The 25,582-nt window shown below is 45.2% G+C and overlaps 1 protein-coding gene across 6 annotated transcripts in view; it reads right to left on the bottom strand.

Moving 5' to 3' along the window:
• Window positions 1-25,582, bottom strand: part of sec16a (SEC16 homolog A, endoplasmic reticulum export factor) — a 78,132-nt gene that overhangs the window by 32,793 nt on the left and 19,757 nt on the right. For all 6 annotated transcript variants that reach the window (XM_043720635.2, XM_043720636.2, XM_087998159.1 and 3 more), the window contains exons 4-12: window positions 25,073-25,170; window positions 19,613-19,730; window positions 9,284-9,476; window positions 5,693-5,858; window positions 5,293-5,435; window positions 4,550-4,611; window positions 3,574-3,712; window positions 2,455-2,688; window positions 435-532 (exon numbers count right to left, since the gene is read on the bottom strand). In XM_043720635.2, coding sequence (XP_043576570.2) covers window positions 435-532; window positions 2,455-2,688; window positions 3,574-3,712; window positions 4,550-4,611; window positions 5,293-5,435; window positions 5,693-5,858; window positions 9,284-9,476; window positions 19,613-19,730; window positions 25,073-25,170 — 1,251 coding nt within the window. The remainder of the gene's footprint in view (window positions 1-434; window positions 533-2,454; window positions 2,689-3,573; window positions 3,713-4,549; window positions 4,612-5,292; window positions 5,436-5,692; window positions 5,859-9,283; window positions 9,477-19,612; window positions 19,731-25,072; window positions 25,171-25,582) is intronic.

The raw sequence follows: 25,582 nt of genomic DNA, 5'->3' as shown, positions 1-25,582 counted from the left end.
TGTCTGTACTTTAAGAACGTAAAAACCCCTGTAAAAATATTTAATTGGCTATTAAACAATGAGACATCCGGTGGTCATCACATTAAAGAAGTCTTTGAAAACATCTCTACCTCTACCTTATCTAACTGCTTCATCCATTTTAAGATCTCGATCTGGTTAACCCTTAGACTTATCTTTTCTAGCTTTAGTTCCAATCGGTTTAATCTTTCCTGGTATAGAATCTCTTAATTCTGGTATCATCCTTGTAATTCTTTGGTGCACTTTCTCCAGTGCCTCTATACCCTTTTGCTAATTTGAGACCAGACTGCATCAGTGCTTCTTGTGTAGTCTAACCAAGGGCCTGTACAAATCTGACATAACCTCTCTGCTTTACAGTTCTACCAAGCTGACAAACACAAAGGGTAGGGCTGCAGAATGCTGTAAATCTGACCTACCTGGTCATAACCTTTGCATGGGTCCGACTGTCCATTTTGCTGGCCAGTAACAAAGCATGACCCCACAGGCCATGCTTCATGGCTGACTCCAAGGCATCCTGTAGATAGAGAGACAACACCAGTCAAAAGAGGATGCTGTAGACTCCACATAAATAAAAGCAAAATACTGCAGATGCTGGAAATCAAATACAAGCAGAAAGCCCTGGAGAAACTCAACAGACCTGACAGCATCTGTGGAGAGAGGAAAACACAGTTAATTCTTCAAATCCAATACCATTCTTCTCCAGAACTCAGTCAGAAATCAAATGCTAGTATTTTTTCTCTCTCCACTAGTGCTGCATGACCCAGGATTCTCAAGCAATTTGTTTTTATTGCAGTAAAGACTATGCTTTTTAAAATATAACTTTAAGGATTGTGGACCAGAATGGGGAAAAAGAATCAAGGAGAAGCTGTTGCATTTTTAAAATAACCAAGTCACTGGAACTATTTTGTGAGTTGTGTTGACACTCTTGCTTTTGTTCAAGCAATGGGGGAAGAGATCCAAGACATGACAGCATAGTGGAGACTGTGTTCAGAGTGAGATTCAGCAGTGACAGAAACTGATTGGTTTGTGCGATCAGAACTAGCTGCGGATGCCAGACGTCATCAGCACAAAGCCAGTTCTGACCGACTCCTGGGCAGGTGAACAGCTTGGGCGTGAACAATCCAGAGGCAGAAGTATACAGACTGCAGAAGAAAGTGGCGTCCTCTGTAATGAAGTAACCAAAGTCTGGAAGAAAGTCAGATATTCTTCTTGTAAGCTGTCGCCTCTAACTAGTGACTGAAAGAATTGAGAGCATTTGGAAACACGGAGATCAGAGAGCAGAAGGTCAGGGAAAGCAAATGACAGGCTTGTCAGATGGGTTGATAATGGCAAATTGCATTCAGTCCGGATGAGTGAAAGATGATGCACTTGGGCACGGCAAACAAGCAAAGGAATACAGGATGAATGGTAGGACCCTGGGAAGCACCAAGGATCATGGGGGCCTTGGTGTGCATGTCCACTGGTCCCATAAAGTAACGAAATAGGTGGATACAGTGGTTAAGGCAGCATATGGGATAGTTGCCATTATTGGTCAAGACACAGAGTTTAAAAGTAGGGAGGGTATGCTGGAACTGTACAAAACGTTGGTTAGGCCACAGCGATAGTGTTGCGTGTAGTTCTGGAGTGCATGTTATTGAGGAGAAAGTGCATGTTATTGCACTGGAGAGGGTGCAGAGATTTAACAAAATGCTGCCTGAGCTCAAGAGTTTTAGTTAAGAGAGACTGGACAGACTTTCTTGGAGTCATCTTTCTTGGAATGGAAGAGATTGAAATGGTACACGATTGAGGTGCATAGAATTCTAAGGAGCACAGAAAGGGTATACAGGAAGAAACTTTTCCCCTTGATAGGTGGATCAATGACCAGAAGGATCATGTCACATTACTATACAGTATCTGTCTCTTTATTAAAGGAATATTGTGAATGCAGTGGAAGCAGTGCCGGGAAGATTTACTAAATTAATATCTGCAATAAGTGGGTTGCCTTATGAGGGAAAGTTAAACTGGCTCGGCTTGTACCCTCTGTAGCTTAGAAGGCTTGACTCAAATATTAAGATCCTTGATGATCTTGACACTGTGAAGGTGGAGGGGATGTTTCCTCGTGTGGTAGAATCGAAAACTAGGGGTCACTGTTGAAAGCAAAAAGGTCACCCATATAAGACAGAGGAGAATTTTCTCTAAGGGTCGCATGTCTTCGGAATTCTACTTCCATCAGCTTTTCAGGAAGAGAGACTTTGAATTTATTTTTTTTACGGCAGATGTAAACAAATTCTTGAAAAACAAGGGGATGAAACATAATTGGACACAGGAATGAATATGGAATCATCAGATTGTCATGATTATATTGAAAGTAGCAGATGAGAGGCTGAGTGGTCTATGTCTGCTCTGAAATTGTGTATTCGCCAGCACAGATGTTGAGGGTCCAACTCTGACTTTCACCTTCTTGCGGCCGAAGAGCAGCAGTTCGCGGAAGCGCTCTGTGTCCTTGGCAGGGTTTTCTGTGGTGTTACCATCGAGGAAGCTGTCTGTGAAGAGGCAAGACTCATCCTCCGCACGTGGAACCAAGTCATTGTTGAAGTCAATAAGGTTTGCTTCATTGGGCGATTTGCCAGGAAGCCAAACCGACCGATGTTCCCGCAGTAGGAGTTCAGCAATATCCGTACCAATCACTGTCTGCAAGATACATAAATGTCATTTAAGCTTGTGTTTAAATTTGAGGTGTTCAGCACACACTAAGTTATCTTCACCCACTGGCCAGATTTTGTACCCAATAGCAGCAAAATTGCATAATGCCAAGTAAACTAGATGCACAGGAATTAAAGAAAGAATTCCAATTTTTACGATCTCAGGAAATGCAAAAACATTTGAGCACTTTGAAATACAGTCAAATTTAAAATATGAAATGCAGCTGCCAACTTATGAACATTTTCCTGCATACAGCAATTCCAGCTAATGGATTCTGTAGTGAGGATGGTTGAAGGAGATGTATTGGCTTAACACATGGTAAAATTCTTCATAACAGTGCCATGGGATATTTAGCATCCACAGAAACAGGGACTCAAATTAACGCTTATTCATAAGATGGCATCTCCTCAGCAATACACCTGGAGTGACCCTGGCTTGCACTTAGGCCTGGTATAGGAATTGAATCTAAACCTCCCGAGGGGTCAACTCATTGAGCTTTTAGTGCTTCCAGCACTGAATATGCAGCTAATTCACACACTTCTCAGCTCAGCAGACCAAGGATGAAGTGAATCAGGGGACTGGTCTCCAATAAGTTCTCCCAGTCACTCCAAGGAGCCAAGAGCTTCCTGTTCTCATTCGCCACCTTTCCAAGACGAAAGATGAAGAGAGTAAATAGATTAACATTCCTCTTTATACACAGTTTGAAAGCTGTTGAATTAACGCCAATGTTGTAGTTATCAGCACATGCACAGGTAAAGGGCACACTTCCCTTCTCACGTGATACATTTGAACAAATTGTTTCCCAAACATTGCAAATCAGCCATTAGCGCTGGAGAACCTTTCACCCTGGAAGTCGCAAGTGCATGAACTCACCCCATTCTGCCTGCACAGCAGCACAATCAGTTCCCACAACAGGCTGGCAGACTCTTTATCCAGAAGTTCGTCATTCCTCAGGCATTCCGTGGCTTTGTTTTGAGCAAAACTGATAACGTCAACTTTATGAGTCTCTTCCCTAAAGAAAATTAATCAGAAAGGAACCTTGAACCCTTCAAGTTCAATAATTAGTAAACATGCACAAGACAGTTTAAGCAGCAACTGGGTATGCTGGCCATGCGGGAAATTGCAGACAACCTGGTGATTAGAATAAATTCCCTTAAGTGTGGAAACAGGCCCTTCGGCCCAACAAGTCCACACCGACCCTCCGAAGGGTAACCCACCCATTTCCCTCTGACACTACGGGCAACTTAGCATGGCCAATCCACCTGACCTGCACATCTTTGGACTGTGGGAGGAAACCCACGCAGACACGGGGAGAATGTGCAAACTCCACACAGACAGTCGCCCAAGGCGGGAATCAAACCCGAGAGCCTGATGCTGTGTGGCTGCAGTGCTAACCACTGAGCCACCGTGCCGCCCTGGTGATGCGGACCAGTAATTACTGGGAAGTTGCAGATACAGTGTAAGGATCTAAAGGGAAGACACTTGTTAACAGGATGTAATCAGTAATGTTCTCTTGGGATCTACATTGGGATTTCAGGTACAGTGCAAATCAAATCTCTGGCATGCCTCATTGCACCAAGCAAGCGCTTAATTCAGGAACTGTGGTCATTATGCAAATACTTCATTTTTACACTGAACCAAACTGACCAGACAATTCTGTCTAAAGACAGCGTCTTGCTGACCTATTTCACAAGGAATAGTAAACTACACTGATGTCCAGACCAAAGTAAAGACAGCTTTGAGATCACTTACTAACACCTGCTTTTTATTTTCAGGCCATGTAAGCCAAATCAAATTCTGGGATTTGCTCAAGAGCAGGCTCAGTGAGATGGGGGATGAAGAGACTTACTTCACCAGTGGCCCTGGGAACTTCTTCAGATCCTCTTGTTCAGGCATGTGCTGCAGTATCATCTGAGGAATAAAACAGTCCATGTCAGCCAAAACCATAGGCAGCTCATCCAACTATTGCTTAAAAACCAACCAAAGTTTTGACTTAAAACAGTGCATCAATCCACTGGACTCCTTCCCTCACAAGTCTCCAGAATCAGGAGGGGACAGAATCCTCTAACAGAAGAGGCTACATTCATGCACAGATCAAATTCCAGCTTGAGCCCCTAGTCAAGGTTGATGACCAGGAAAGGTTGGAAATATCTCAGGCAGCACCTGAGAGAATCAAGTCTTGCTGGATGTCACCCATCAGAGGTGAAAGATTATAGCCTGTCAGTACAGAACTGAAAGATCAACTCGGAAAGTAAAAATTTAGGAGCCCTGCTCCCCGCGCCCACTCACTGGGAAGTTCACTGCTCTGCGACCCAGAATTCTGATCTACAGTCTGCGATGGCAGAAATTCAACTATGGAAGCCGGAGTGTCTCTAGTCTGAACTTCTACATGTGATTGGAAAAAGGTGGCTCTATTAATATATATGCCAGAAACCTGGCAGGGTCTGAGTAAGGGATTCAAGCAGTAGTGAACACAAAGTAACGCACATCAATAAACACACAATGAGCATCAGAACACGAAATTCATGCCTCCCTAACTTACTGTGTGACACTGTAGATAACATCCCCATCCTCCCCTATTCCCAAAGGTACCTCCAGACTGTGCAGCTCCACCAAAGCAGGTTGTCCTTCTGAAGGGAGGTTGGGCAACACTTTCAGCAACTGTCCACCGGGACTGAACCGGACACAAAGATGAGGAACTGTGAACTTCTCAGGGGTCACTGGTCTTGGTGGAGCTAAAGCAAAAAGAACAAATGGTTTAAAAAAAAACACAAAACAGGCTAAACAAAACTCTGTTGGATCCCTGTTATATGCACCAATTATTCAATATATAAATCTCCTCAAACCCCTCCATTAGATTCCAGCCTGAAACACATTTCTGTGTATCCATGAGTATAGAGAATCCACCTTTAAAGTGACATTGTGCTGACATAACAGGCCAGGCACAATGGCTAAACACTGATGTGTAGTAGTGTACATTAGAGGAACAAACCTTTCTCCAATGGCTGCCAATCTGTTTCTGTTGGATATCTGTACTGATAATCCGAGTAGCCTGGATGTACTGTGCTTTGAGAATACTGCCCATAAGTGTAATCTGTGCTGGCTGCGTGAGCTGGTGCTTCAACAGTCAAGTCCTGCTGACTCCTGTAAATCTGACTCTGCAAGGAAGGAGAGAGAAATCAGAAGGTGCTGATAATTGGAGAAGAGGATGAAAGGATAAACCTCTTCCTATTTTAAATATCAGAGAGTGCCCTTATTTTTATACATTCCCTTTTAAATTCCTATCTGCAGATTTTAATGGAAACTACACATGTAAACACATCGTACTGCATGTTCCTAGCAGAAGAATGCTCCCTAGCTCTTGGTCTGAAAGTGTAATTACAGTGTGACATGCTTACATATGTATATGTACACAGATTCTATTAATCGACAGGAATGCAAGAATTCCTGATACAATAATTAACAGGACGTGTGCGCAGACACAAGCTTTGGAAAATGCTTAGGCCATTCTTGACTCTCAGTATTTCACCCACTGAATGACAAGATTCCCCAGAGGTCAGCTGTAAGAAAACAACTATTTGTTCATAATAAGACGGAGCCTGACTTATTAAGCAAACAATAAGGTTGCTGCAAATTTGGAGTGAACAAGCTCTAATGGCACGTTATCAACATGAAAACTAACTCAGTTCCTCTCTCCACTTGACCGGTCAATTTTTTTCCAACATTTTCTGCTTTTATTACTGAATGACCATTATAGGGTTTGCCTGGGATTTACGCAGGATATATGCCACAGTTATAGATAGTTTGGCCCAACCAGTCTATGCTGGCATTTATGCTCCATTCAAGCATCCTCCCATTTATCTTCATCTAAATCTTTTATTCCAGTCTCCCTCATATGCTCACCTAGCTTTCCCTGAAATCCAGTTGTCTCTTATTCTTCCAAACTCAAGTGAATACAAGCCCAGCCTATCCATTTATTTCTCATTGGAGACCCCACCTATTCCAGATACTAGTCTGGTAAACCTTCTCTGAATGGCTTCCAAGACATTTAGCCAGATCCTCTGTATCACAGAGCTCTGCGATCTCTCACCATTTTAAAAATTGGCTGCTTTTTTTCCACTATCAGCCAAAATGGACAATTTCACATTTCCCACTTTATACTCTAGTTGAAAGGACAATCACCACTTATAACCTATTTATATCCTTTTATAACTCACTTTCGCAGCATTATTTTTTGTTGCACCAATATTATGCTGACTGATCCACAGACTGTATTCTGTCCCCTGAAATACAAAACTAGAGTAGCTATCCACTAATATTCTGATTCTCCACCTTTTTCTAACAAATTATTAAATTTGTAGAGTATTACCTCGCTATCTCTTCCCTAGATGGTTTTAAAAACCAGATGAAACCCACCATCCTGACTTTGATTTTTCTTCCCCCTCTGGGTAAAACATCCCCTTTGATTTTAGAATCATTCATCTCACTACCCTTATCATTCAATGCCATCCAGAAGTTACTTCTCACTCAGTCAATAATGAAACTAATTAATATAATATTTCTGCCATTACTTGACCATACTTATCTTGTGACCATTTCAATGACTTCACTCCCATTCCAATCGTTAATTGATGTGCTTCCAAAAATATTTCACAATTTTGTTTATGTTCCTTAACAATTTAACTTTATGCTTCTCTTGGTCTCCCTAATTTTTGACATTTCTCCTAACTTTGTTGTATTTTCTCTAATGCACTTGCCTGCTGTCTCCGTATTTCTTCCAACCCCTCAATTTTTCCACGTTATTTGTCATCCACGGAGTTTCACTTGGGTTTAATTTACTCATTTTTTATAGCAGTATATATTTTTCTTGTATTGGTCTCCAATAGCTAATAAACAATGTTTTGGTGAATCAAAAAAGAATGTCACTTTATCTGAAAACCCCAAAGTTAAAGATCAGCATAGCCCACAGTAATTTCTCATTCTCTTTAATTATATCAACAGACCCAGTCTCCTCTTGCCTGCCATGAGTGGCAGACCCAGTCTCTCCTCAATGTTAATTCGATCCATGCCCGGTGAGACAGAAACCAGATATCAGTCTCTGAATTATCTCTGCCACCTCCAGCAGGCTGCTGTCAAACATCATTCCCTTCCCCTCCCTTGTCAGAATTCTAAACAGACAGTTCCTTCTAAGACTCCCTGGTCCACTTTCTGCTAGTTTTATCACTTTCTCACTCCGCAAAGCAACTTCTCATACAATTACAGGTTACCTCCTCACTGTCCAAGGCCCAGACACATCTCCCAAGTGAAACAGAGGTTTACTTGTAATTCTTACAATCTGCATCTGTATTCACTGCTTGAGACTAAATGCAGTCTGGGTCACTGCTTTGCAGAACACCTCCATCCTGTAAGTAAGACCAGCCCTGATCTTCCAGTTACTTGGCATTTCAATACACCATCTTGCTCTTGTGCTGATTTTTCCATACTAGTCCTGCTGCAGTGAAGCCTGAACAAAGCTGGTGGAGCACCTCATATTCTGCTTGGGAAGCACAAAAGTTGAATGAACTTCTTGTATTGGACCTGAAACCTGAAGTCTTTTTCTCTCTCCACAGATGCTATCAGGCCTGAATTTCTCTAGCATATTCTGTTTTTATTTCGGAACCAAGACACCTTTTTTCGGAACCAAGACACCTTTTTTTTTAAATGGACAGAGTTTATTGATTGACACTCAATGAGTGGCAGGACAGAAGGAAGCTCAGAGGAACAGAGGGATCTTGGGTGTTTGTCCACAGATTCCTGAAGGTGGCAGTACAGGTAAAAAGGGGACTCAAGAATGCACAAATTTGGCTTTATCGGTTGTGGCATAGATAATAAAAGCAGGGAGGCTATATTGGAGCTGTACAGGACTTCAGTTAGGCCCCAGTTGGAGCAATGTGCATAGTTCTGGTTATGATTACACTGGAGGGGTTGCAGAGGAGATTCAGCAGAATGTTGTCTGGAATGAAGCAGCTTAGCTCTGGAGAGAGGCTGGATAAGCTCAGGTGGGTTTCTTTTGAGCAGAAAAAGGTTAAGGGAGGGACCTGATAGAGGAGTATAAAATTGAGGGGAATGAACAGGGGGGAATAGAAAACAGCTGTCTCCCTCAGAGGGTCAATAACAAAGTGATATAATTTTAAGGTGAACAGCAAGAGATTTAGAGGGGATTTAACGAAAAATATGTTCTCTCAGAGGGTTTTCTGGGTCTGGAATGCACTGCCTGGGATGGTAGTTGATGTGGGAACCCTCACAACCATTAAAAGCAATTGGATGAGCACTTGAAATGTTAAAACATTTAAGGCTATAAGGCTTAGTGTAGGAAAGTGGGACTAGTATAGATAGTGAATTTTTGACAGAATAGACTCAATGTGTCAACAGGCCTCTTCCGTACTGTTAGACTGTATGATTACTCCGTCTTACTGTTCCTTCCACCCATCAGTCCCACCACTCTCCCTTTATGTTTCCCCAGTAACGTAATCCATTAACCCTGATCAACTGCTTAACTACTCAGTACATTAACACATCTGCTGAGATTACCAGCGTTCCTCACCTGCTGAGAGCGGGAGCCAAAGCTACTCCGCCTGCTCCTTACGCTGTGCGAGCTCAGTGCGCTGTGAACAGACTGTTCACTGTGTGTGCTGTGCCCATCAAACTCATCAGGGTACAGGTCCTGCCGACTACCTTCATCGAAGCTCACATCATAGCGAGGGTCGTAGTGCCAGAGGTTCTCAAATCCATTCCTCCTTTTAAACAAAACCCAATTTATTGAAATAAATGAAACCTTGAATGAAAATTCTTCACCCACCCACCCAAATCCTCTCCAATCAGTCTCTGTTGAGTGTAGCTTGGAGCTGGAGTGGTTCATAGCTGGGTATAGAAATTACTTTGTATAAAAGACAAGTTGCTTAACAGTTAACACTTTACATTAACCATTTGTACACTGGCTTCCATCACTGAAAGGAAATAGACTGATTTTACAGGTAATACAGGAAGTTGGGGAAGACAGAGAACTGCTACCAGCTCCTGCAGGAGACCAGAGGGGAATATGGAAAAAAAAACAAAACACTAGCTGCAATGTCGTCAGCTAAAAGCCCCTCTCCAAACTCCGATGTCTCAATATCCATACCCAGCACCACATCCTCATTCTCAAATGAAAACCTGCTCTCAGTTGCCCAGCCAAAGACACTCAAATCCAAGCAGCCAAATGTTACAACCATCCTCCACACTTGTGGTGAAAGGGTTAAAATTGTGTCCCAATACATGTGTGAATCTAACCGAAAATGGAAGGTGTCGCTTGGTCCCGTGTGAATCTTGTCATACACCTTCCCGTGTGAATAACCAGAATGGAATGTGTTTTTTAGCCTTGCTCTGCTCTAACCGAAAATGGAAGGTGTCGCTTAGTCCCGTGTGAATCTTGTTATACACCTTCCCGTGTGAATCTTCTTATCTGTATGTAACCAGAATGGAATGTGTTTTTTAGCCTTGCTCTGCTGTTCACATGAATGTTTATATCTGGAAAAGGGTATATCAGCTGGAGAAGTCTCCAGTTCGGTAGAGCCTGCTCCGGGGTTACGTTTAACCGCCGAGCGTGGGTTGTTGGCAACCGCTCTACGAGAACTGACGGCTCCCAGTTTTGGTAACACGTAGAGTGAGTATAAACCAGACCCGTTGTAAGTACGAGACTGGTTGTGGGGACACTGCGGGGAATAAAACACTTATATTCTAGCAGACTCGCCTCTTGGCTGTTTGTTCTGTGTCAGACTACTTTCCTGCGAGCCTGGTCCTTGACCTTGAGAATTTTTTAAAACATTTTGGCGTAGTCGGCAGGATCAATCGCAATTGAGGAAAGATTTTGATACAGAACAATGTTTTGGAAAAAGGCTAAGAAACCAGAGGAACAAACTGTGGAGGTCCTGACCGTCCCGGGATGGCATGGGCCGTGGCATGGCGTGGCAGTTTGTTTGAGAAATGGTGGGGGGCGACCGGAGGACTGGGAGGCCGAGGGCGTAGGAACCCCAGGGTCGCTGCTGTCCACCCTTGAGAGGATCCCAGTCCTGCCGAAGAACCCATTGCCTGGGGTACAGCGGAGGATGTGGGCCTGTGCGGCGGCTTGTAGACAACAGTCAGACAAGCGCCAAAAAGCTGAAGCAGAATTAGCCCTCCTGAAACATGAGCAGGGACTCAGTTCGGGAGATGCCTCTATGTTGAGGCAGGAAATTATGAAGTTAAAAGCTGAATTGACAGCATTAACTGAACTAGCAGGACGAACTATTATGTATTTGTCTGCTAAGAAACGGAAAGAGAAAAGGAAGGTCCCTCGAACCCCGGACCCGGTACAAGTACGGGCGTTTGTAGCCCAGTTAAATAACGGGGATCGGTGGGATATCGATCATTGGGATGGGAACATTTGGGGAGATTTAGATGATCAGTACGAAGAGGACCCACCCGTACTCCAAGCTAAACCAGTGGTTAGGAGAAAGCAGGTTCAGAGACGTCTCCCAGTGCAACGGGAGGTAATGTTAGATGAGAAAGGAAACCCTATACGGAATGAACAAGGGGAGGCAATTATGCATGAATTACCGCGGGCTCAGCCTCCCGCAGAATTCTCTGAATTAACGGAAGACTTCACTACCGATGAGGTGCTGTTTATCACCCAGAAAACCCGACGTAATCCTGGGGAGCCGTTAGAGCTATGGCTAATTCGGCTCCTCGAGGAAGGGGGGCAACAAGTGCAGGTAGACTATCAGGATGCTCCCAAGTTTGGTGGATTAGCAAAGGATGCTGCCATAGACCTGGGGTACCGCAACCAAGCCAAGGATATGGTAATAGATCGCAGTATGGGGACCCTATTTGGGATGTATGCCAGGGCAGTGGCCGAACAGTATCCCTTCCCGTCCGATTGGCCCCCCTTGGAAGGAACTTGGACAACGATTAAGGAAGGGGTTCAGAGGCTAACCCGTTTGTGTGTGCGGGATGCCCTGTTGCTGGGAGTGCTGGACGAGGTAGATAACACAAATGTTAGTAGACAGACTAGAGACCATCTAGTGAAGACTGCCCCCCCCCATTATAAACCACTGTTATTAACCATAATGTTGAGTGGACGGGGAGAAACCCTAGGAGATGCCCGTAGTATGATGAGGGAGATGGGTGGTTTGGGGGATTGGGGACCCACAACCCGTGCTTCTCAGGGGGGCACGGAGGGGCGTCGCCCTGAGGCTCGGGCAGGGGGAAAAGTAAACCCTAATCAAGGAAGTAACCAAGGCCCCTCACGGCGTGCTTTGTGGCAAGCTTTGATACGGGCGCAGGTCCCAGCATCGGAGATTGATGGCCTACCTACACCGGAATTAAAAGACTTATGCAGACGAAAGGGACTGAAGGTGTCCCGGGTAGAGACGGAGTCCCGACCCACTATGGAAGACCTAGTGGAATTACTAACACAAAAATGTCAGACACTGGGTCCGGTTGTTAATGAGCCTCGAAGGGGTAGAACTTCCACTTCCCAGCGGTGGGAATCCTCGGAGGACGAGGAGGAGGAGGAGGTACGGCCTCCCCTCCGAGAGTGTTATAAAGTGGATAGGCGTGGCCGGAAACCTAGTAAGAAAGGCAAGAACAAAGAAGGGCGAGGCAAACGTCTTTACCCAGTGCTGTCTGGGGAAGATGAATGGGAGGAACAATAGGAATCGGGCCAAGCCCCAAGGGTTTGCCCACGAACGAGCCAATGGTCAGCAGACGACATTCGACCTCATGTATCATTGACTATCTATTGGCGCAAATCCGTCCAAACCGTTATGGCTCTAGTGGACACAGGGGCGGAGGCCACCTTAATCTATGGGACGCCCCATAAGTTTAAAGGAACCCCAGTCACGCTGGTTGGGCTGGGAGGTAATCTGATTGAAGGAAGAACAGTACAATTGCCCCTAAAGATAGGTACAATGCCCATTAAAACTTATTCAATTATCATTACACCGGTTAGAGAATGGATCCTGGGAATGGACATTCTGGCCGGTTTAACACTTCACCTCCAACAAGGGAAGTTTGAATTTGGAATCACGAAAATGGCTTTGCGCTGTAGGACGGTGTTAGTGGGAAAGGTTAAGATGGACCCCTTCCCCATCCCGATCGCCGATCGCGTAATAAGTCTTAGACAGTATAGGATTCCCGGCGGACATAAAGAAATATCCGCCACAATTAAGGATTATTTGGAAGCGGGAGTGCTTAGGACATGCACCACGGCGTGGAATAACCCCTTATGGCCCGTACATAAAGCCGATGGGTCATGGCGGATGACGGTAGATTATCGGCAACTAAACCGTCACACTCCGGCCTTGACGGCAGCGGTCCCGGATGCCGTCACTATTATAGGACGAATCCAACATCATCCAGGGGTGTGGTACGGAGTAATTGATTTGGCTAATGCCTTCTTCACAATTCCTATTCCCGAAGATAGGCAGGAACAGTTCGCATTCACTTGGGAGGGTAGACAATTCACGTTCACACGACTGCCCCAAGGATATCTGCATAGCCCTACTATCTGCCACCGGATAGTTGCAGAACACGTGGCTGCCTTTAAAGTGCCTGACGAAGTGATGATCTCGCACTATATTGACGATATGATGATACAGGGGACAAGTCAGAAGCAGGTTCAGGAATTGCTGGACCAACTGGTTCAACATATGCGAGGATATGGGTGGGAGATCAACCCAGCCAAAATCCAGGGTCCCTCACAAACGGTAAAATTCTTAGGAATCGTGTGGAACAAGGGGGAAAGGGAAATCACTGCGAAAGCTAAAAATAAGATTCAGGTCTTTGCCGTCCCTCACACCCAGAAGGACGTGCAGCAATTTATTGGGTTATTCGGATTCTGGAGACAGCATATTCCCCATTTAGGACAAATTTTAAAACCTTTGTATCGAGTTACGAGGAAAAAGGCAGCGTTCGAATGGACGGAGGTCCATCAAACTGCATTTGAAATGGCCAAGCAAGCGATACAGCAAGCTGTATCCTTGGGAAAGATACAGTCAGGACCTGTAGAACTGCAAGTCTCAGCACAGGGGGATTATGCCAATTGGAGCTTATGGCAAAAACAGGAAAGAACCCGTAAGCCACTGGGATTTTGGTCCCGAAAATTACCCCCAGCAGGGGAACGGTATACCCCCTTTGAGAAACAGTTATTAGCATGCTACTGGGGCTTGGTGGAAACCGAAGCCCTGACCATTGGACATGAAGTGATCATGAGAACAGCTATCCCTATTCTTCCGTGGGTACTTAGTGACCCCACTACCCACCGAATAGGAACTGCCCAAGAGAGCAGCATCATTAAATGGAAATGGTATGTGTCGGAGAGAGTGCGGACTGGACAGAAAGGAGTGTCAGTCCTACATGAGCAAGTGGCGGAGGCCCCTGAGGAAGGGGAAAAGCGGTTTGAGGTGATTGAATACAAGGAATCACCCGTTAAGATGGGAAAACGGTATGATGAACTGACCCCGGATGAACAAGCCACGGCTTGGTTCGTAGATGGGTCAGCCCAGTGGAAAGCGGGACAGCGTAGATGGAAAGCTGCCGCCTTTAACCCAAAACAAGGCACTACCCTAGAAGAATTAGGGGAGGGAAAAAGTAGTCAGTGGGCAGAATTAAAGGCAGTGCATATGGTAGTCATGCAAGCAGGGGTCATGGGAGTTTGTTTGTTCTCTGACTCGTGGTCAGTGGTTAACGGCATGACACAATGGATGCCAACTTGGCAGGCCAATCAGTGGATGATCCAGAATAGGGAAGTGTGGGGTAAACAGTTATGGGAGGATATATGGGAGAAAGCTCAATACCTGGTCATATACATCACCCACGTAGATGCCCATACCTCTCGAAATGATGTGGAAGCTCTACATAACCGATATGTGGATGGTATCGTCCGAACCATGATGGTGCAAAGGGGCACCTCAGTGGACCTAGCTAGATGGGCACACCTTAAGGCTGGGCACTGGGGAGTGCAAGGAACCTTGCACTGGGCTCGAGACCGAGGAATAGATCTTATGGTAGATGATGTTAAGACTGCAGTAAACCAGTGTGAGCAGTGTCAACATCAGCGGCAGGGAGTGCCCCAACACATGATGGGACATATCCATCGGGGGGATGGTCCGGGACAGAGCTGGCAAATGGACTTTGTGGGTCCCTTACCCTCCTCACAAGGATGTAACCACATATGTACAGCTGTGGACACTATGTCTGGGGTTTTGGTAGCCCATCCCTGTCGTCACAACAATCAACAGGCTACCTTGCGATGTTTAGATTTGATTGAACAATTTTATGGATTGCCCATACAGGTCCAGAGTGACAATGGCTCCCATTTCACAGGAAGGGCGGTAAAGCAGTGGTGTCACGATAACCACGTGGAATGGGTTTATCATGTACCCTATCACCCACAAGCTGCGGGACTTATAGAACGAATGAATGGGCTTCTGAAGTCCTCACTACGAAAAGCAGGAGGTTGCAATGACTTAACGGGTTGGAGGAAGCAACTAATTCGGGTGGTGAAACAAATTAATAACCGCCCATTAGGAAATGGGGTAACACCCTTGAATAGGATGATACGAGTATGTGATACCCCAAAGACTCAGCCTATTAAAATGTGGAAGTTCGCTGAGGAAGCTGATATTCCCGTAAGGGCCACGCCGGCTTCGGCTGGACTGGACCTACGAGCACTAACTGCCCAGACTTTGATCCAACAGAAACCTACGGTGATTAAGACCGGGTTAGGGTTGATTTGTCCCCCTGGAACCTATGGGCATATCCTCCCGCGGTCGGGACTGTCACTAAAGGGGATTGATGTGATGGCAGGCGTAATTGACGCAGACTACCAAGGGGAGTTGGGGGTGATCCTGGTCAACATCACCGCTGAACCTTACGTGATACAGAAGGGGGACAGAATAGCGCAATTGGTCATTAAGCCATGTAACCTTACAACGGTGGAAGAGATGGGAGCTCCCGTTACGGTTACTGAGCGTGGGACGGGGGGATTTGGGTCTACTGACACTAAGGGGGCCAAGGTATGGGTGCGCCAGACGACCGGCCCCCCCAGGCCGGCCGAAATCATAGCACAGGGGAAGGACAGTCTGGTCACCATTATGTACCCCGGAGACCCGACCTGGGCAAACGTCCCGGCGAACCAGTGCTACTTACGTGAGACCTAAATAATGTTGTAATTGCTATGCACCCGCAGGCTGACCCTCCGCCTTGAACATGGGGTGGTCATGGGGATTGCGACTCCTATTGGTGATGTTCGCGATCGGATGGCCACTCCAGGGCATCGGTATCACGGCCTGGACGCTGGTACCGGTCGCCCGCCATGAGGTGCGGTGGGAGGCCAGTAGCCAGCGACGGACGCAGGACGACTTTACATGTGAACCCGGTCAGCAGTGCGTTGTTCTGACTCTCACCAGCGACTGTCAATTGTACACGTGTGCACAGTGCTACATGCGCCGGGATGGGGAAAAATATGACATATCGTTCATACCGCCTAATTGCACCCTGGTGGTAAATGCCCAAGTCAAGACGTGTTTGTGGGACCGACGCACCCAGACATGCGGGACAACGGGGACTCATTGGAGCGTCACAGCTCGGGGGGAAGATCTGTGGCTGCGCAATGCCACCGATATTCGGAATCGTCATCGATTCATGTGGTTAATAATGGTACTGCCCTCGACGAACGCCCCGTCTGAGGCGTTATTAAACCCCACGCGGGGCGGGCCAGCACCGAAGAGGGGTGCCACGGGGGGCGTGCGGTCGCATCGAACACAGTTGGCCCCTATTATGTCAACTTGTCAACAGATGGCCCGGGCGGTACTGCACACTGATGTTCATTGGCGGGTACAGTTGCCCCTCATACCCGAGTGTCATACCAAGAGGCGGCGACGAGCGTGGTACGACACCCTGCTGGGAGGCGCAGGAACGGTTATGGGTATCTCGAATGCCATTGACTCTGAGGTAACCCGTACTAAATTATCTAACACGGGACAGGCCACCTCACAAGGACTACATACTATTGGAAGGTGGATGCCATCCGTAATGATGACTCAAGGAGAGACAGCTGAAATAATGATACGATCTCTGCAATGGGAACTGGATGTCTGGGGCGCCACTCAGGAACTGTTTGAGAACATTACGGCTCAGTTAAATTGGACTGCCTGTCATATTCAAATGTTGCATGCTCAAATACAGAAAGAACGCTTTTTGCGTGTGGTAACATCCCCCAATGTACAGGCGTGGAGGGGACTATGGAATGTATCTGAGAAATTGTGGATGATAACCCATCCAGAGCGAACATGGTGTAACGCAACTATGTGTAACGGATACTTTGTTACCATGAATGTAACCCACACTGTTACGGTCTGTCGATATTATGTATTACCAGTGATTACATCTTCTGGATATTATTTTCTGAAGACAAGGGGACAGTGGTTTAGCCCAGATACCAATATTACCTATGATCTGTCCGCTTGTGAACAGACTGATCAGGGGAAAACTTGCCTACTGATGGACAGGTATCGGGACCCTTGCTTGACTAAGGGAACGGCCCTGTGCGAATGGACTGTTGAGACTCCAAGGGACATGATGTGGCAGATTGGGCCACACACGCTCTGTGTGGCTACCAATAATCCACATCCTATGCTTCCCTCAGCACCGTTCTCGGGATGCCTCTCAAATGTCTATCAGTGGCACTGGCAGAATCACACCTATTTGTTGACCACTTATAGCAGTGCTCGCCACTTTACCAAGGTGCAGTGGAAAGTGCTGAGGAATCCCTGGAACATTTCCCTGGATCGGTTTAAGCGGGCATTGGACCGATCCGAGGAGCTTAAGCAGATATTACGAAAGCATCAAACCAATGTCACCAAGGTTACGGTGTCTACCTTTATACATGGACAGGAGGTAGTACATGCTGCCCGTGTAGTGGACGTGGAGTCAGCTCATCATTGGTGGGACATATTGAGTGGTATGTCCTCCACTGCGGGGACATTCCTGTTCCCACCCTTGTCGATCCTGGTAGCGGTCCTGGTGATTTTAACATGCTGTAATGTCCTGACTTGCTTGTATATTTGGCGTGTACGTAGGCGCTTGTTAGAAAGAATACATATGGGCATAATGTAACACATGTATTGGGTCAAGCAGTGGAATGTGGTGTAAAATTATGTCCCAATACGTGTGAATCATTATGCAACACATGTATTGGGCCAAGCAGTGGAATGTGGTGAAAGGGTTAAAATTGTGTCCCAATACATGTGTGAATCTAACCGAAAATGGAAGGTGTCGCTTGGTCCCGTGTGAATCTTGTCATACACCTTCCCGTGTGAATAACCAGAATGGAATGTGTTTTTTAGCCTTGCTCTGCTCTAACCGAAAATGGAAGGTGTCGCTTAGTCCCGTGTGAATCTTGTTATACACCTTCCCGTGTGAATCTTCTTATCTGTATGTAACCAGAATGGAATGTGTTTTTTAGCCTTGCTCTGCTGTTCACATGAATGTTTATATCTGGAAAAGGGTATATCAGCTGGAGAAGTCTCCAGTTCGGTAGAGCCTGCTCCGGGGTTACGTTTAACCGCCGAGCGTGGGTTGTTGGCAACCGCTCTACGAGAACTGACGGCTCCCAGTTTTGGTAACACGTAGAGTGAGTATAAACCAGACCCGTTGTAAGTACGAGACTGGTTGTGGGGACACTGCGGGGAATAAAACACTTATATTCTAGCAGACTCGCCTCTTGGCTGTTTGTTCTGTGTCAGACTACTTTCCTGCGAGCCTGGTCCTTGACCTTGAGAATTTTTTAAAACAACACTCCAGACTACATGAGAGAACAGTCACTGTCTCTCCATCCTTGGAAAGTCTCTTGGAAGTCCATTTAGCAATTCTGAACAATATTGTTGAGAACCAGAAGGAGTCCTGCACACTGATCTATGTTTGAATATTGTTTATAAAAAAAAATGAGTGCAAGAAAAACTCTGACAACTTATCAGGCCAATAAACAAGAAGGGCTTATGCCCGAAACATCGATTCTCCTGCTCCTTGGATGCTGCCTGACCTGCTGCACTTTTCCATCAACACATTTTTAAGCTCTGATCTCCAGGATCTGCAGTCCTCACTTCTCAAGAATACCAATGCAAAAATAAAACATTAATGCAGTGTAAGAGTGCAGATTGGTTGGCAAGTGGACTCTTATTGGTATAAGTGTGATGGCAAAACCCAGCCTCTTGAACATGTACACCATGCAAACATGACAGGTTGGCATCAGCTACACAACCGGGCTCCTAATCCTCACCACACTAAATCCAGCAAAAATCTGCCCATCTCAGTTTTGACATTTTCAGCACTCTCCTCTCTGATTGCTTCTCCTCGCCTCACCAGGTCAACACTTGGAAGAAAAACAATTCCAGATTTTGACTCCCCTATATGAGAACACCCCTGTATAGCCTGGTTCAAATTTTAATCTTTTGTTCAGAACTCTCTACACTAGAAGACAGTCTGATTCATCCAAACAACCCTTCAAATTTAGTTTATAAAAGTTTTGCTTCGACCAGCCCTTCGACTATTATAATCAATGTACCAGAAGACTGACCCATGCATTCTCTCCTCAGGTTACCCTTATGAACCTTGTTATCATTCTCAAATACCCAGGAGGAACTCTGTTCAATGCCCACTCAAGTATGTGTTGAAGCTGATCAATTCTCTCTCTCTCCACTTGCCCAATACAGTATTGCCAACCCCTACCCTACCCAATCTTCAGTATAAGGCATCTTAAGAGAAATGCACAGGCTCTGCTCCACAATGAGATGGAGAACTGTGGTAAAGGAGCCACAGGGCAAAGCACTCTATTCTCAAGTGGTCTGTTACTCACCTATCGGTGTAGAGCTCCCGGTAAGGTCCATAGTACCAGTATGGCATTTCATATTCCCTGTAGTCTCTGTATCGAGGATCATAGGCAGCTGGGTCATATCTATCCCAATGAGCTGAGTCTAATAAAATATAATGTAGTAAACTTTGAGAATCACTGCAGGTTGTATTAAAAAGGGAAAGGAAAGGGAAAAATATTTAATGTTTCCATAACAACACAACCTCAGGACATCACAAAATTCTTAAGAACCAATTAACTACCCATTGAGGTTTTGCCACTTATTTTTATATTCATTCCCAGTATTTACCGGCCATCCCTAGTTACCCTTGAGGTGGTGTTGGGGAGCTGCCTTCTTGAGCCACTGCGATCCATGGTCTGTCGGTAGATGTACAATGCTTTAGGGAGGGAGTTCTAGGATTTTTACTCAGCGACACAATAGACAATAGGTGCAGGAGTAGGTCATTCTGCCCTTCGAGTCAGCACCACCATTCATTATGATCATGGCTGATCATCCTCAATCAGTATCCTGTTCCTGCCTCATCCCCATAACCCTTGATTCCACTATCCTTAAGAGCTTTATCCAACTCTTTCTTGAAAGTAGCCAGAGACCTGGCCTCCACAGCCTTCTGGGGCAGAGCATTCCATACACCCACCACTCTCTGGGTGAAGAAGTTTCTCCTCAACTCTGTTCTAAGTGGCCTACCCCTTATTTTTAAGCTGTGTCCTCTGGTTCAGCACTCACCCATCAGTGGAAACATGCTTCCTGCCTCCAGAGTGTCCAATCCTTTAATAATCTTATGCGTCTCAATCAGATCCCCTCTCAGTCTTCTAAACTCAAGCGTATACAAGCCCAGTCGTTCCAATCTTTCAGCGTAAGATAGTCCCGCCATTCCGGGAATTGACCTCGTGAACCTACACTGCACTCTCTCAATAGCCAGAAAGTCTTTCCTCAAATTTGGAGACCAAAACTGCGCCCAATATTCCAGGTGCAGTCTCACTAGGGCCCTGTACAGCTGCAGAAGGACCTCTTTGCTTCTACACTCAATTCCTTTTGTTATGAAGGCCAGCATGCTATTAGCTTTCTTCACTGCCTGCTGTACCTGCATGCTTGCTTTCATTGACTGATGTATAAGAACACCTCGATCTCGTTGTACTGCCCCTTTACCTAACTTGACTCCATTTAAGTAGTAATCTGCCTTCCTGTTCTTGCCACCAAAGTGGATAACCACACATTTATCCACATTAAACTGCATCTGCCATGCATCCGTCCACTCATCTAGCCTGTCCAGGTCACCCTGTATTCTCCTAACATCCTCCTCACATTTCACCCTGCCACGCAGCTTTGTGTCATCAGCAAATTTGCTAATATTACTTTTAATACCTTCATCTATATCATTGTAAAAAGCTGCGGCACACCACTGGTCACTGCCTGCCATTCCGAAAGGGAGCCGTTTATCACTACTCTTTGTTTCCTATCAGTCAACCAATTTTCAATCCATGTCGTTTTTTACCCCTAATACCATGTGCCCTAATTTTACTCACTAACCTCCTTTGTGGGACTTTATCAAAGGCTTTCTGAAAGTCCAGGTATACTACATCCACTGGATCTCCCTTGTCCATCTTCAGAGTTACGTCCTCAAAAAATTCCAAAAGATTAGTCAAGCATGATTTCCCCTTCATAAATCCATGCTGACTCTGACCAATCCCGTTACTGCTATCAAGATGTGTCGTAATTTCGTCCTTTATAATTGACTCCAGCATTTTTCCCCACCAGTGAGGTCAGACTAACTGGTCTATAATTCTCTGTTTTCTCTCTCCCTCCTTTCTTAAAAGGTGGGGCAACATTAGCCACCCTCCAATCCGCAGGAACTGATCCTGAATCTATAGAACATTGGAAAATGATCACTAATGCATCCACGATTTCTAGAGCCATCTCCTTCAGTACCCTGGGAGGCAGACCATCAGGTCCTGGGGACTTATCAGCCTTCAGACCCAACAGTCTCTCCAACACCATTTCTGCCTTATATAAATTCCCTTCAGTTCAGGTCCTTCAGCCACTATTACATCTGGGAGATTGCTCGTGTCTTCCCCAGTGAAGACAGATCTAAAGACACTGAAGGAACAGCGATATATTTCCAAGTCAGGATGGTGAGTGCCTTGAAGGGGAACTTGCAGATGGCTGTGGTGGTCTCATGTTTCTGCTGCCCTTGTCCTTCAAATGGAATTGGTTATGGACTTGGAAGGTGCTATCTAAGGATCTTTCATGAATTTCTACAGTGTATTCTGTAGATGGTTCACACAGTTGCTTCTCAGTGTCAGTAGTGAAGTGATTGAATGATTGTGAATGTGGTGCTAATTAAGCAGGCTGCTTTGTGCTGAATGAGGTCAGGCTTTGAGTGTTGTTGGAGCTGCACATATTTAGACAAGTGGGGAGCATTCCATCACACTCCTGACTTGTGCCTTGTCGATAGCAGACAAGTTTTGGGTAAACTGGGTGTTGAGATCTCAGGTAGATGCCAATGTTGTAACTGTATTGGAATAACATGGTTACTATTGCCAGAATGTTGTCAGGGTCCATAGTCTGAGCAGTATTCAGTGCCCCAGCTATTTCTTGATATCATGTGAATTAGTTAAAGACTGCAATACTGGGGATGACAGGAGGAGGCAGAGATGGATCATCCACTCAGCCCTTCTGGCTAAAGATTGCTGGGAATGCTTCAGCCTTATCTTTTGCACTGATATATTGGGCTCTTCCATCATTGAGGATGGGGATATTTGTGGAGCTGACTCGTCCAGTGAGTTGTATAATTGTCCACAACCATTCACAACAGGATGTGGCAGAACTGCAGAGCTTCAATCTGATCTCTTGTTTATGGATCACCAAGCTTTGTCTATCATTTGCTGCTTATGCTATTTTGCACGCAAATAGTCCTGTTTGGTAGATTCACAGGTCAACACTTCATTCTTAGGTACGCCTAGTGCTTTTCTTGGGTTGATCCCAGGCATGATAGTAATCGTAGAATTGTGAAATATGTTGGACAATTATTCTGCTGCAGCAGATGGCTCATAGTACCTCATGGATGCCTAGTTCAGGTGCTAGAACAATTCAAAGTCTGTCCCACTTAGCATGATGATAGTGGCACACAATACAATCGAGATTGTTCTCAATGTGACTTTGTCTCCACAAGGACTGTGCAGTGATCACTCTTACTGATGCTATCATGAACTGATGCATCTGTGGCAGGCAGATTGACAAGGATAAGGACAAGCATGTTTTTCCCTCTTGGTGGTTCCCTCACCATATGAAGACCCAGTCTAGCAGTTAGGAAGTTTAGGACCTGACCAGCTTAATCAGTAGTACTGCTGCACTACTTTGGTGGTGGACATTGAAATTTCCCACCAGGAGTACACTCAATGCTCTGATGAAGAGTCATCTAGACTCATAACATTGGCTTGCTCTCTCTGCATAGATGCTGCCTGACGCAATGTGATTTCCAGCAATTGTTTCTCCCGTACGGATTCTAGCATCTGCAGAGATTTCCTTGTACCTTCTATGCCCTTACCACTATTGTTGTAATTATGGAAACATGGCAGCTAAGTCGAAAATAGCAAGATCACAAACAAAAAGCAATGTCTAGAACATAAACCAATAATAGGCCCTTTGGACAATTTCTTTTGCGATGTTTGATGAGGAATACTAACAAAAGGACTGAGGAGGACACTCTTTAAATAATGCTTTTCTATCAGTATTGGCGGGGGAGGGGGGGGGGGGTGTAACAGACTGGCGTGGACTGTGAAAAAAACATAAATCAGGTTAAACATGACTTCACCACAGCAACCGCACATCAGAACCTAAGCAATGAGCAACATCAGGTCAGCTTTCCTGGCATAGAAACGGACAACACAGCCAGGTGGTCACCAATTTAATGCTGGGGAAGTTACTATTTGAGAACCTTCATTAGAACTGGGAAATGCTGTCAGTCCTACAAAGGGGCTCTGCTGCCTGACTAGATGACAAAGTAAATAACTTAACCGCAAGCCAGACGGTAAGGTTAGGCTGCATCAAAGAATGGAGGTGGTGGTTGTGAGCTGCTTGATCTTCTGTAATCCATGAGATGTTTTTGGAGGGGAGCAGTGGGGGAATAAATCCATTGTCAAACAGGATGAAATGAGAGGGTATGGAGAGTGAGGGAGAGCATGGGCTTACACTGGAATAATATTCAAGAGTAAGACAGAGACTGGGGTTAGACAGAATGAAATATTGAAGGGTAGAATTTGAGCAACAGTGGGGATAAAATGAGTGGTTTATGTGAAACAGTAGATTAGGACTAATGAGATAAACATTCTATGATCCTACAGCATCTGGAAAATTTTTCATCCAGTATCTTATCTGCTGGGGCAGTATAATTTAAATTTAATCACCAATCTCTTCATTATAAAATACTTAAATCAATCCTGGCACAGATTGAGGGAACAGACTCCAATCATCACCCACCTTCCAATGGCCGCTCAGTGGATACAAGCCAGGGTTTGGGAAAAAATAAAATCACCAAATTAGGATGACACCAAGAGCACAGTAAGCTTGAAAGATCACACTGTTGACTGTTACTCTTAGATTCAGTCTGGTTTGTTTGGTCCAGTCCAGCCTTATTAACTTTCAGAACTTGAAAGAATGAATCAGCAAAGATGACTAATATTGTCCATCTCATTTTGGAATGAGTGTCTTGCTTGGCCACTTCAGACAGCCACAAAAAGCCAATCACATTTGGTCTAGGTAAGAACAACAGAGCATTGTCCCTGAAGAGGTCATCTAGGGGCCAGTTTGGGTTTTGAGAGCAATTCAACAACATGGCCACTATTACTAATTCCAGAAACTTAATCACAAATCAAATCTAAATCACCAGATTGCCCATGGCAAGATTAGAACTCATGCCTCCAGATTAGTCCAGTAACATCTGCTGAGAAACAACTCCAGTCACAATCAGAACAGGAAAAAGCCACTGCACAAAAGGCTCATGATTCTTCAATCCCACTGGGTGAGCATCATGCCACCATTCTTACCTTAGGCTCATTTGTGACGGTGATCCTCATTCCTGGATGTAAGCCTCTAAACTAGACTGACAGCTCTCCACAACACAAAGGCACAGGGCTCCTAAAAGAGCATTAAACCATGGTTCCTTCTGGTGCCTTGTACAGATAATAAAGATCTCGATAGGGAAAACACTTGTTGACTATAACCCCGTGACCCCCACCACGGTAGAACAGTCTTCTGGTATTCAACATTTAGCCTCAACTGTGAAGTACATAGTGGTAGGTGGCCAGTGCTTGTGGAACCTAAATACAAATAGCAGCTTTTGCAGGGATTTCATGCTCCATTAACTTACTGAATATTTTGCTCAACTAACCACTGAGTGGAAGAGAACCAGCTCTCTAAGCGAAGGCAAAAAAGTGATTCTTCCTTACCTCTGTACTGATATTGGCTGTTGTAATAATCTGGATAATAACCAGGATATCCCTCTCGTCCACTTCTTCCACCATACAGATCTTCGGTGCACCCTTGCCTGAGGAGATCACAAAATAAAGGTGGATTGAAACATAGCTGAAGATTCTTACTTCAATCAGTTTGTGTTAAAGATTGGAAATAAGAATGTAGATCTGTGCCCTGAAGCCTGAATGGCGATGGTTAGAGACAATCAACCACTGCCAACACATTAACATACAGAAGGCAGTATAACAGGAATGTACATGAGGCACCAAGGGAAAAGTTTTGATTAACCTACTTCACAGAGTGGAGAAACAATGGAACAGATTATCCAGAGACAGCTGTGGTGCATTCAAAGCAAAAATAGAAAGAATTTTGTTTTAACAAAACTCATGATTGAGAGTGGTTTAGTGGTGGCATGGTGGCTCAGTGGTTAGTACTGCTACCTCAGCGTCGAGAGTGTGGTGCTGGAAAAGCACAGCAGGTCAAAC

This window comes from Chiloscyllium plagiosum, unplaced genomic scaffold (assembly GCF_037043375.1).
Source record: "Chiloscyllium plagiosum isolate Xiang-an unplaced genomic scaffold, Cpla_swu_hap1 HiC_scaffold_21, whole genome shotgun sequence".
Lineage (NCBI taxonomy): Eukaryota > Metazoa > Chordata > Chondrichthyes > Orectolobiformes > Hemiscylliidae > Chiloscyllium > Chiloscyllium plagiosum.
This window is presented reverse-complemented; position numbering and strand designations above follow the sequence as displayed.